General features: G+C 49.3%; 1 protein-coding gene across 1 annotated transcript in view; it reads right to left on the bottom strand.

Moving 5' to 3' along the window:
* Window positions 1-5751, bottom strand: part of RFX7 (regulatory factor X7) — a 56370-nt gene extending 50619 nt beyond the window's left edge. Inside the window, exon 1 of the mRNA XM_061596056.1 lies at window positions 5122-5751. Within this exon, the coding sequence (XP_061452040.1) occupies window positions 5122-5300 (179 nt within the window). The 5' untranslated portion in view covers window positions 5301-5751. The remainder of the gene's footprint in view (window positions 1-5121) is intronic.
* Between the last annotated feature and the right edge of the window lie 7172 nt (window positions 5752-12923).

The following is a 12923-nucleotide window of genomic DNA, read 5'->3' as shown; positions in this document are numbered from 1 at the left end:
TGTACTTCCACATAACTGGTTGCAACCCAGCACAAAGATAAGCAGGCTTACTTCTGTGGGTATCAAAAAGCTTAGGTGCGCTTAATTCAGTGTTGGATCATGACCAAATTTTCTTAGGATTGGGGTCACAGATTTTGCCAGTGCCAAACTGAGATTTCTGCAATGGACCTCTGTCTTGATCGTTTGAACAGATACATTTTCCAAAAACTCTACTAGCCTAGGGAGGCAAGCTTCTCCAAGCTAAAACTGTTTAAACCTAAAAAAGGTAGATGAAAGAGGTTTGGTTAAACGAAAGTTATTTTTCACTACGTGTTAATTTGTGGAATATCATACCAGAAAAAAACTGTATAGACTATAAGTCAAACAAAATCTTGGAAGTGTCAGAGTGATGAAAGAAGGTAAATTTATAAAAACAAGTGAGACCTGCAATAAAATGCTTTGGGGGGAGGGCTCCTCCTCCAGGCCCTGTAGACCACCACCTAACAATGCGCCTGCATCTGAAGCCTGGTACATGCAGGAGGAACCAATCCCAGCTCTTGAAGCATCAGCGACTGGGCCTGCTGAACGAACAGGCTCCACCTTCACAGCACAAAAACGCGTCTGAGCTCACTGCCTGCTACCAGGTATGCTCATGCTGGGTCCACGCAGGCAGACGCAGTCAAACATCAAGACTGTGCCAGCCTGGGGCAAGGCAAGCTCTTCTTGCACCACCTGCACTGGCACGTTTTGCAATCTTGCAAATACAGGGATACCAGCTGCAACAACATTCAGCAAGGCTTATTTCCAGTGCCTGGTTATTTTAATTTTCCTTTGCCGCCAACAGGATCCAATGAAGCCTTTGCCAATCTGCTACCCTACAAGTGTTTGGGCGACAGGAAACCAGCTTGGCAAAGGCTGGTCTAATGAAATTTCTAGCATTCACTGTTTTATGCATCCTTTTCAAAAAGTTACAAAAATTTAACAGAAGCTGGCAGAGTATTTTCAAAAATCCAAAATGTAGGAGGGTGCTTGTGCGGCCTACTTCTGCAAGTGAAGCCTGGCCTTGCAGGGGCTTTATCAGCAATTGCTACCGACGTGCTGCACTTCTGGCCCTCCCTTTCCTAAACTGGATTCCAAATCATTTCTGAACCCAGTTCAAAGTGCTGGTTTTGAGCTACAAGGCCCTGCGGGGCTTGTGACCTCAGTATCTAACAGAATGGCACCTCCCTGGACTGATCTGTAGGATGCTGAGAGTGATGGAAATCGTTGCCAAAGCATCCAGAGGACACAGGCTGGGAACGGGTGCCCCCAGGTCATCTAGAGGCCCTTCTCCATGTGCCTAGAGAATTTGTTTTACAGGTGTCTAGTAAATAAAATGAACATATTCTGTCAACCTCATTTTAATAAAAATATTGTTCTCTGAAAGGCCAGAGTAACCATTGTCCTTAGGGTTAGGACTAGCTCAGACTTGTTGCGGCTTCCAAGTCTTCCATTTTGGTAACTGCTATATACAGTAACAATTGAGAGGGCAAGTTTAATTAATAATCAGCTACAGCATTATCTAGTCAGTAAGTGGGGGAGGGAAAATTAATCAGGTCAAATTTTAGTTTTGGGACTGCAATATTTCTTCAGCGGGTGCATTTTGGAACCAGTGTGCCTACTACAACAAGGAATATTAAAGGTGGGCTGTCCTATATCACTGACTGGAAGGTTTCACTGATAATTTTGTAAGCTGCCCTGCACTTCCTCCAACATTTTAAAAGAGCACTTATTCTGAAGTATTTTTTTAATTATAATTTTGTACATTTGTACTTTTTTTTTCTTACCTTGCCTTTCCTCCAGAGATGCTCAGGGAAGCACACAAGGTTCTCCTCAACGCCATTTTTCCTCATAATAACCCTGTGAGGCAGGCTAGGCCAAGAGATAGTGATTGCAATGAAGCTTCAAGGTAACTGGGCCAGAGTTCTAGTCCGACTCAACCAGCAGCATGACTACACTCGCACAGATGTTTGGGCACTATTAACAGTGCAATCCTATACATTCTTATTTTGAAGTTCAACAAGCCTTCTAAATGGAGATCTTTACAGCTGCTATTTGTATTGGATTAGAATTGATTTTATGCGTGTGTTGTTTTAAACTAATACATATGTATGTGTGTGTATGCAATTGTTTTAACTGTTTTTATATATGCAACTGTTTTACATAGATATGTTTTTATTATATTTTAAATCGTTTGGGAGTGCCTTCTTAGTATTATTCAGCAATTATAATCCAGTAAGTGTGTTTTGGATTACAGCTAACGTCAGCCATATTAAATCCTCCTTACATTTCAGGAGTTAACATACAGACTTTCATACGATCTTTTCAGCAAAGCTAGTCGGGAATTCAAGATTTCATTTAAGCCTGATTATTGATCGGAGAACACAGACTATTTGCCACCTACCACACACAGCAAATTTTCTTATTTATGGGATTTTTACCCCACCCTACCCCCAACCTCAGGGCATTAGATCAGTGTGGTCTTCCAGCATGCAACATGAATGCAAGTGTGAGCTGTGCTCTACAAAATCCCTGGCCGCGCAAGGAGAGAGAGAGAGAAGCTATTCAGCTGGAGTCTGTTTACTACCAGCTGAGTACAAAGGAGAAACAGCGGCAGCAGCAACACATGCCGTTTTAGTAGCCAGCCACTGACAGGGACAACACAAAACTACTGCATCTCTCTAGCGTATGCACACATGGGGCACAACTTTCTGAGACAGCAAGGACTACAATAGATGCAGATATAGGCTCAGCACAAAAAAACTAGGAAGAATAGCTCATGAAGGCTCATGCAACAAGATGCTACCCTTGGAACCCTAGATCCAAACTCCACTTCCCAGTTCTATTCCCAACATCAGTTGAATGAATTTGAATCACCATCCCACCTGTAACCACAATTTTGAGAAAATGGTGAAACCTTTGCCCAGTGGTCAGGTTTGGATGAGGAAGCCTTGAGCTCACTGAGTGATCTTGGCCCACTCTCTGTCAACCTACTGCAAAGGATTATTGTTGCAGAAATAAGATGAGATGGCCCCACATCTGTTGCCCAAAAATGCTTGGAGAGGTGAAACACAAATGACATAAATCCCAGCTCCTAACAGTGTTTACTTGGAAGTGCAAACCACTGAATTCAAGGCAACTCCCTTCCTGCTAAGCATACTCAGGACTGCATCCCTGTAGTACCGAACAGCAGCCAATGCAAGGTTAAAAAGGAGCTAATCCTTCTTATCTGGATCACGTGCCCTGGGGCTAGGAATCCTAAAGACACATAAGCACAAGTGTTCAGGAACTGGCGGGATGTCCTTTCAAAACAGGGTGCTTAGGATCCTGCCCACTGTTTGCTGACACCCACACACGGCCTCGGGTGCTTTGCACTCTCCAAAACAGCACTGCTTCAGCAAGGGCTGCCTCTGGGCACCCCCATTCACTTCCGTCACGCTGCCAAGCAAACCCCAACACTGTGAAAGAACAGTTGGTGGGTTGCTCTTTACATTACATTTTGTCTCTTTGTCCCCCCCCAAAAAAGATGCTATAGATACTCCGATTTTCTCTGGAATTAAGCAAGCTGTGGGTTTGTGTGTAAACTAAGCCTACACATTTAAGTTCATATAAAAGGGAGAGGTTTAAGTTAGTAGCCATTTTGTCTTCCAACTTGGATGTTGCACCTCCCCCGAAACTGCTGATGTAAACACCCTGTTCAAGAGGGTGCTTTTTCAACACGAAGAGAATGGAAAAATATTTTCAGTGCACGTCTTTAAAAAAAATACTGTAAATCAAACACTTGAATAGCAGCAATAGTAATTTAAGGCACAGTCAGAATGCTGATGGAGAGAATGTCAGCAGATGAATTGTCTAACTCAGGGCATTCTGTAAACAAAACAATGGCAGTGGCATGCATAGATTGGAGTCGGCATACCGCACATTTGCCTACATTTCTGAAGACTACTTAACAGCCTGTGCCCCACAGCTTGTGTGCAATTTACCATTTCAGATGCAATTTCTTCACACAACCTACAGATAAACCCTATATATACCCCCAAAGTCATTTTTTAAATGCAAAAGCAGATGCATTAAAGGATTCGTCACATACACACGGGGAAAAAAGGCCCAAGCACTGTAAGACACTTCATGTTATGCATTTTACTTTTGCAAAAGCCTGGAAAAGGGTTCAGTTCGGCTGACAGGGGCTTCAGAGGGGAGGCAAAGATCAGGCGCCTCGCCCTCCGCAAGGCCACTTTGGTGGCTCAGTAGCAGCCCAGGAGTCTGGATCTGGAGCGCGCCCAGGGAGCAACGTACTGCGGTCTCTTTGAAGGAATACCTTCCGCAGCTCTCCCCGGCGAGCAGCGCCGAGAAAACGGCGCCCTACGCCGCAAAACAGGGGAGGGGGCTGCGGCGGCTGTACACAAGCGAGGGGCTGCCGCCGCTGCTGCTCCACAAGAACCAAGTCGCCCCTTCTGGGCGTTTGCAGCTGGGGGGGGAGAAAGAGAAGCATGTCAACATGCGGCAGGGGCGCCCCCGCCGCCGCCTATGGCAAACGCGCCTTCCGGGGGGGGGACGCAGGAGCGGCGGAGGCGGCGACGAGCCCAGCCAGCCAGCCAGCCAGCCAGCCGCCAGGCGAGGCGAGGCGCTGCTCCTTCGCGGAACGGCCTGCTGCTCTGCACGAGCTGGCCTCGACGGGGGCTTCGGAAGCCGCCCGTGCAAAGCCGCGCTGGCCAGCTTTTGTGCGGGGTCGCTGCTGGCACGTCTGCCCGCCCCGCCCGATTCTTCCCCCGCGCGAGCGTGCCTCGGTCTGTCTCGCTCTCCCTCCGCAGAGCCGAGTAAACACTTTTTCCATACACGCCGCAAACACGCGCGCGCGCGCCCCACCGTCGAGCGAGGCACCTCACCGCCTCCCCTCCTCCTGCTGGGAGCGCTTTCCGGGCGGGGAGCCAGGCGGCAGCGTGAGAGGGAAGGAGGCTGCCTGCGCCTCGGCAAGCATTGCACAAAACAAAACCCGGGCGGGGGGGACGCACGCCAAGGCGGCGGGCGCAGACAGAAGGCCGCCCCCGCTGGCCCCCTGGCCCCTTCCCCCCGCGCCCGCCTCCCCCTCCCCCCCCGGCTCACCAGATGGAGTTCTTGATCTTGTGCTGCAGCGCGCTGGCTTCGGTCCCCTGCAGCCCGGGCACCAGCGCAGGCAACGAAGGGGGGGCCGCTGCCGCCACTCCCGGGCCGCCCCCACTGGGGGCTTCGGGCGGCTGAGGCGGAGGCTGCTGCTGCTGCTGCTGCTGCGGCTCGTCTGCCATCACTGCCGGGTCGGGGCTGCCTGGAGGAGGAGGAGGAGGAGGAAGGGAAGGGAGGCGGGCGGAGAGGGCGCGCGGCTGGGTCGCTCGCTCGGCTAGGCCTTCCTCGCCGCCGCCGCCCCAGCAGCAGCCACCGCTGCAGCCCTCGCGGGAGCCGCCTGGCCCGGCTGCTGGCTGAAGCGGCGCATACCCGAGCAGGAGCCGAAGCCGCCGGAGGAGGAGGAGCCGCTGCTACGCCCAGGGACGGGGAGGGAGGCGCATCGCGGCCGGGCGCGCAGGAGGAAGGCCAGCCGAGGGAGCCCGGCGCCGCGCAGCACCAGCGCCCCTCCGCCCGCTTGCGGCCTCCACGACCTGCCGCCGCCGCTGTTGCCGACTCGGCCGGCCGGGCAGCCAGTCGTGCGCGCAGCCTCAGTCGCTCCGCCCGCCCTCCTGTCGCTCAGGGAGGGAGGGAGGGGAATCGGGCGCGCGTGCTCGGCCCAGAAGGGGAGGAGGGAGCGCGCCGCCGCCGCAGCCTTCCGTGCTAGTCAGGGAGCCCTGCGACGGATGCTGCCAGAGGGACGAGCGAGGAGCGAGCGCGTCTCGAGTGTCCCGAGAGGGCCGGGCCGGCGACCCTTGGAGAAGATTGCCTCCGCGGGCGCAGCGCAGGAGGCGGCTGCTACCGGGAGGAGAGACGCGTCTGCATCGCTTCCGAGGAAGCACCCCAGGAATCAGGCGGCGGCGTTCTTGAGGGAGGCAGGCGCTTGGGAGCGCAGGGCAAAAGGTCGCTTCAGCCCAACATGTTGGGGCGCCGTTCTTGGGGAGAGCGGGGGCAGCGGCCAGAGCCGACTTTCCTCCAACGTTGCACGACGAACCCCTGGATGAATCGACTGAGCGGTACTTCTCTTTGGGTTCGGTACTCGCGGGCAAGCGGGTGTGGGATCTCGGGCTCGGCGGGGCGGCGGAGGGCTGCGCCTCGTGCGCCTCCCATGCCCCGCCAGTATGCGCTCTGGCTCCCGAGGGCAGCCGGCCCAGCGGTGAGCCCCGCAGGAGGAGGCATCCCTGAGCAGGGAAGGTTACGCCGTCGGTTTTGCCCCCGTTTCTGGTGTTCGGAGGCAAATTGGCTCTCAATAGAGAGGCTTCTGCTGGAGACGTTGGCTGTAGCAGAAGTGTGCCCAAGTCCCTTTTGAAGCCATCTTGCCCACAAGGAATCGCCAAGAAACTTGTGGCAGCAAATTCCGTTTGGCTGAGTATGCCTTCGCTGGGGGGAAGGAGGGCCCCTTGAGCGCTTCTTCTGCGCTTGCTGCCCGTCAGTGTGCAAGCCAGAGCTCGAATCGTCACAGCATTTCAGGGTAGCTCTTTTATTTATTTATTTATTTATTTATTTATTATTTGATTTATTATTTTGTGTGAGTTGTGGTGGTGATGAGAATGTCTGAATAGGATGAGGGGCTGACCAAGTGATGTTGGGCCTAATCTACCTCATAGGGTGGCTGTAACGATGAAATGAGGGGAAGGGAGAACTTTATAGGCCACCCTGAGCTCTTTTGACAAAATAACAGATTAAAAGTTATTAATAAAAATTAATAATAATTTTCAAGAAGGTGCAGATCTGAGTCTTTGTGTGACCTACTTTTTTTTCTAGAAGCCCATGAAAGCTGTGATGCCATGAAACTGATGCCTGAGGCAAAGGACGTGATGACATATGCACACCCCTTCCACATTAAGAAGCCAACCAGATTGGTTGTTGAATCTTCAACGCTGGTTATAGGATGGCATCCTGAGAGCAGCATATTAGCTTAGAAGGTGCAGGGCAGCCCATGTGGCACAAACAGGTCCATCCAGTCTCCTCCACAACAACACTTGCCACCTGAAGCAGCAACCTCCCTCTGCCTGATGGTAGCAACAACCTTGGCCAATAGAGATGACCTAGTGGAAGAAGCGGGTAAAAGTGACCATGTTATACTTGGCTTCTTGATTGTAAAGGAATCGAAAGCTGAAGGTAGCCACATGCGTACCCTGGACTTCAAAAAAGTTGTTTTTAATAAACTCAGAACAATAATAAGTAAGATCCCATGGCAAGCAGCGCTAATGGAAAAGGAGTCCAAGATGGGTGGGAGTTTCTAAAAAAGGAAATTCTAGAGGCACCATTGCAAACTATTCCAACAAGGAAAAAGGGGAAAGACAGCAGAAGAAGCCAATGTGGCTTCACAAAAAGCTTAGAGATGAGCTGAAAACAAAAAAGGACACATACAGGAAGTGGAAGGAAGGCCAGACCACAAAGGAAGAGAACAGGCAGGCAGCACGGAATTGCAGGGATGGCGTCAGGAAGGCCAAAGGTGAAAATGAGCTGAGGTTAGCAAGAGATGCCAAAAGCCACAGAAAAGCTTTCTTCAGGTACATCTGTAGTAAAAGACAGAGAAAAGAAATGGTGGTTTAGCTACTCAGTGAGGATGGCAGAATGATAACAGATGACAAAGAAAAGGCAGAAGTGCTCAATCCTACTTTGGGTCAGTCTTCTCCCAAAAGAGGGTCTGTGACCCTCCTGGCAAATGCGAAGTTGAAAAGATAGAATTGCAGCTTGAGATTGATAGACAAATGGTCAAGGAATACCTAATCACTTTGAACAAGTTCAAATCTCCAGGGCCTGATGAACTGCATCCTGGAGTATTGAAGGAACTGGCTGAAGAACTCTCAGAACCACTGTCTATTATATTTGCAAAATCATGGAGCATGGGTGAAGTGCCGGATGACTGGAGGAGAGCTAATGTTGTCCCTATATTCAAAAAGGGGAGGAAGGAGGAAACTGGGAACTACAGACCAGTCAGCCTGACATCGATCCCTGGAAAATTCTGGAGCAGATTATAAAGCAGTCAATCTGTAAGCACCTTAAAAACAATGTAGTGATTACTAGAAGCCAACATGGATTTATCAAGAACAAATCCTGCCAGACTAATCTTATCTCATTATTTTGATTGGATAACATTCATAGTAGACTGTGGGAATGCTGAGGACATAATATATCTCGGCTTCAGCAAAGTTTTTGACAAAGTGCCCATGACAGGTTAGCAAGCTAGCTAAATGTACGGTGGATAGAACAACTACCAGGTGGATCCACAGTTGGCTACAGAATCATACTCAAAGAGTGCTTATCAATGGGTCCCTCCTTTTCAAACTGGGGAGAACTAACAAGTGGGGTACTGCAGGACTCGGTCCTGGGCCCAGTGCTCTTCAACATCTTTATTAATGACTTGGATAAGGAGGTGAAGGGAATGCTTATCAGATTTGCAGATGATACAAAATTGGCGAGGGATTACTAATACCCTGGAGGACAAAAACAAAATACAAAGGGATCTTGAAAGGCTGGAGCATTGGGCTGAAACCCACAGAATGAAATTTAACAGGAATAAGTACAAAGCTATACACCTAGGAAAAAGAAACCAAATGCACAATTATAAGATGAGGATACTTGGCTCAGCAATACCACATGCAAGAAGGATCTTGGGACTGTTGTGGATCACAAGGTGAATATGAGCCAACAGTGAGATATGGCGGCAAAAAAGGCAAATGCTATTTTAGTCTGCATTAATAGAAATATAATTACTAAATCGTGTGAAGTACTACTTCCCCTCTATTTGGCACTGGTTAGGCCTCATCTCGAGTACTGCGTCTACTTCTGGACACCGCACTTTCAGAAGGATGCAGACAAACTGGAACAGGTTCAGAGAAGGGCAACAAGGATGATCAGGGCACTAGAGATAAAGCCCTATGAGGAGAGACTGAAAGAACTGGACAAGTTTAGCTTTGATAAGAGAAAACTGAGGGGAGATAAGATAGCACATTTCAAGTACTTCAAAGGTTGCCACACACAGGAGGGCCAGGATCTCTTCTCGGTTGTCCCAGAGAGCAGGACATGGAATAATGGGCTCAAGTTGCAGGAAGCCAGATTTCGATGGAACATCAGGAAAAACATCCTAACCGTTAGAGTGATACGACAATGGAACCAATGACCTAGGGAGGTGGTGGGCTCTCCAACACTGGAGGCCTTCGGAAGGCAGCTGGAGAGGCACCTGTCGGGAATGCTTTGATTTGGATTCCTGCATTGAGCAGCAGGTTGGACCCCATAGCACTTACAGGCCCCTTCTGACTCTACAATTCTATGACCGATATGTAGTACTTTCCAAAACAAAAGACTTCTTGAACAGTTGAGGAATCTCTGAGCCAGGTTTGGGGAAATTCTGGCCCTCCAGATGTTGCTGAACTCCCATCATCCCTCGCCATTGGCCATACTTGCTGAGGCTGATGGGAGTTGTAGTTCAGCAACATCTGAAGGGCAGTCCTGAGCATGCCCTCTTGCTTAAGATCAGTAATGTACTGGCAAATTCAGAAGTGCAGCCACTCCCCGCTTTTTTGCTGCTGGGATGAGAATGAGGTCCTTGAGAATGCCTTCTCCCACAGCAGAAGTCCCTAGGAGCCAATCAGCATGAAAGGAGAGAACATTAGCTGCTAAAAAGTGGCTGACTTCTCAGTGGCTGACTCGTCTCCATTCACTCTGATTGGCTCCAATCAGCAAGCAAGGACAAGAAAGCATGTTAGAAGACACTTCTCAGTGGCTAAAACACTCCTTCATGCTGATTGGCTCATAGAACGCTAAAGACTATGGGAGCCTGCTCCCAAAAAAGTAAGGGGTCTAAGACTCTATCTCTCCCTACTACCTGATTGCAGGGAGGGAGTGCTCATCCTAAACGGTGCCTGGAGGCTGTGAAGGGCTGGATGTGAGCTAACAAACTGAAACTTAATCCAGACAAGATGGAAGTGCTGCTGGTCAAGGGAAAAACTGCACCAGGGACAGGGTTGCAACCTGTTCTGGATGGGGTTGCACTCCCCTTGAAGGAGCAGTCTGCAGTTTGGGAGTCCTCCTGGATCCTGCCCTGCTGCTTGACTATCAGGTGGTTGTGGTAGCCAGGAGTGCTTTTGGCTGACTCAAACTGGTCTACCAGCTGCATCTGTTCCTGGAGGCAGTTGACTTGGCCACAGTGACACATGCATTGGTGACAACAAGGCTTTATTACTGTAATGCACTCTGTGGGGCTGCCTTTGAAAATGCTTCGGAAATTGCATTTGGTTCAAAATGCAGCAGCCAGAATGTTAAAAGGAGCACGGCGCAGAGAGCATATCACTCCTGTGCTTTATCGACTCCACTGGTTCCCAATTTGTTTCCGGGCCCAATTCAAATTGCTGATTCCGACCTTTAAAGCCCTAAATGGCCTTGGATCAATATACCTGAGGAACCGCTTACGCCCTTATGTACCTGCCCGGGATTTAAGATCATCTGCCTCTGGTCTCCTCTGCGTGCCTGGAATAAAAGATGTTAGACTGACAGGCATGCGGGAGAGAGCCTTTTCAGCTGTGCCCCCAAGCTTTGGAATACCCTACCCCAAGAAGTCTGCTCTGCTCCCTCCCTGTTGGTTTTCTGGAGACTTCTGAAAATGATCTTGTTCCGGAAAGCCTTTGGGAGGGACTGAAGGTAGAGCCTGACACTGATTTTATGCCTTCTACATTAAATTTTACCTTTGTAGTGCCTTTAGTACCACTCCCTATATATATGTATAAATGTGTGTGTGTGTGTGTATACACACACATACATACATAGTTTTTATGTATGTTAATGTTTTTGTGATTTTACGGTTTACAATTTTATTATGTACGTTTGATTTTATTTTTGTAAGCTGCCCTGAGTGCCCTTTTATAGGGTAGAAGGGCGGGATAGAAATATTTTAAAATAAATAAATAAATAAGACCCCCCCTGAGACCCTGGATGGCTACACCTCTGCTTAAGACGGCAAGAAGTGCAGGATCATGCCCGCCCAGTCCTATGGGAAGGATTCCAGGAAAGAGAAGGAGGCAGGTGAAGACCACCTCAGGGCCTGCTGCCTTTACCCTTCTCCCTCTACTATCTACCATCAACTGCCTTGTGAGAAGGATCCTGATGACCTTTTAAAATGTTAAAATTGTTTATTGTGTTGTTGCAGTGTGTGTCTTAATTGTAAGCAGTCTTGGAATGATTTATATGTCGAAAGATGGGATATAAATTGTAATAACTAAATAAATCTTTGCACAAATCAGCTTCTAAGAATGGCATGGCAGATTTCCTGGAAGTTGGCTGCTGCCCCTGCTCTGCTTCAGAGGGTTGAAAGGTTACAGCATCTTCCCTAGAAGGACAAATTTAAAATGTGAGACTCTCTGGATTATTAGGCAGTAGACTGATGAGAGGTGGAGGAGGCAAGGGCACAGTGGAAAATTAGAATGAAGAGAAAGGAGGTCTGAAAGGACAAGAAAGCACAGCTGGGAAGAACTTGCTTCAGATTTCTCCTGGGCCCCAGCAAAAAATGGGGTGGGCCTGCTGGACCATCCTCATATCCAGACTTGGAGTGAGTGTTATGGGGGAGACAGAAGGTGCTGTTCTGTGGACCAGCCAGGGGCAAGAGGTGGGAGACGGCCTTTTTGGCTGTGGCCCCCAAGCTTTGGAATACCCGACCACAAGAAGCCTGCCCTGCTCCCTCCCTGATGGTTTTCCAGAGAGCCTTTAGGAGGGACTGAAGGTAGAGCCTGTAACTGATTTTATTTTCCCCTTTTTTAGTTTTGCCTCTTTAGTTCTTTCTAATATCACTCCCCTATATTTCTCAACTGTATTTTATGTTTTTTTCTATTTTAATGTTTTTGTGTTTTTATTGCATACGATTTTATTGTGAGCTGCCCTGAGTGCCCTATTGTAGGGTTAGAAATACTTTAAATAAAATAAATAATAATTAAAAGGCCAAGCTCTGGCCTTGCTAGCCCTGTGCCTAATAAAGGGACCTGCCGCCTTTTGCCAAAGTGCAGCTCTGTGAGAAGCTGAAGAGGAAAAGCAGGCAGGAACAACCATAGCACTGGTACTAGTGCTGAGATTTAAAAGGTGGGAAATGGGAGAAACCACACGGAGCCCTTCTGGAGAATGAGTTAACATCAAGGTAGCATTAGTGGCCTCCTCATGGCTGCTGAAGTGAGGTGGAGGGAAATTGGGCCGAACAACTGCCTTCTTTTATTTCCTTGCTGAGAACGGGAAGGGGAAAGGAGCCTGCCTGCCACTCTGAACTGAGACTGGCCTGTCCTGTCCTGTGCCATGGATAGGAAGGAAGGCGGCCATCTTGGCCCTTGGCTTGTGCCTCAGGAACATCCTGCCCCCCAATGAGTTTGAGAGAGCATAAATGGCGTCTGACTGATTCCTGAGAGAGGAAGAAAGCCATCTTAGCACTGGGCTTGTGCCTTGGGACCACACCTTTCTCGGCTGCCAAGTAGGAGAAGAGTCCTGGTGTTCTGCAGGACATTCTGCTTCTCTTTCCTGAGGTAAACTGTTTTTTTCCCCTTGATTGGGACTCGGGGGGAAAAGCATTAATATTTTTTTAAGCATTGGTCTTTTTCTATTTTTATGACCTACCAAGTAGCCAGTGTAGTACCCTCCAGATGTCACTGGACAGCAACTCCCATTGTCTCTGGCCAATGGCCATGCCTGCTGGGGCTGATGTTAGTCCAACAACTTCTGGAGGGCACCATGGGGGTACCACTCAGCACCCCGTTAGCTTCTAGCCCAGCAGGGCCGGGCTCATGGCA

This window comes from Rhineura floridana, chromosome 14 (assembly GCF_030035675.1).
Source record: "Rhineura floridana isolate rRhiFlo1 chromosome 14, rRhiFlo1.hap2, whole genome shotgun sequence".
In the NCBI taxonomy this organism is placed as follows: domain Eukaryota; kingdom Metazoa; phylum Chordata; class Lepidosauria; order Squamata; family Rhineuridae; genus Rhineura; species Rhineura floridana.
Note: the sequence above shows the minus strand (reverse complement) of the source record. Positions and strands in the feature narration are given on the sequence as shown.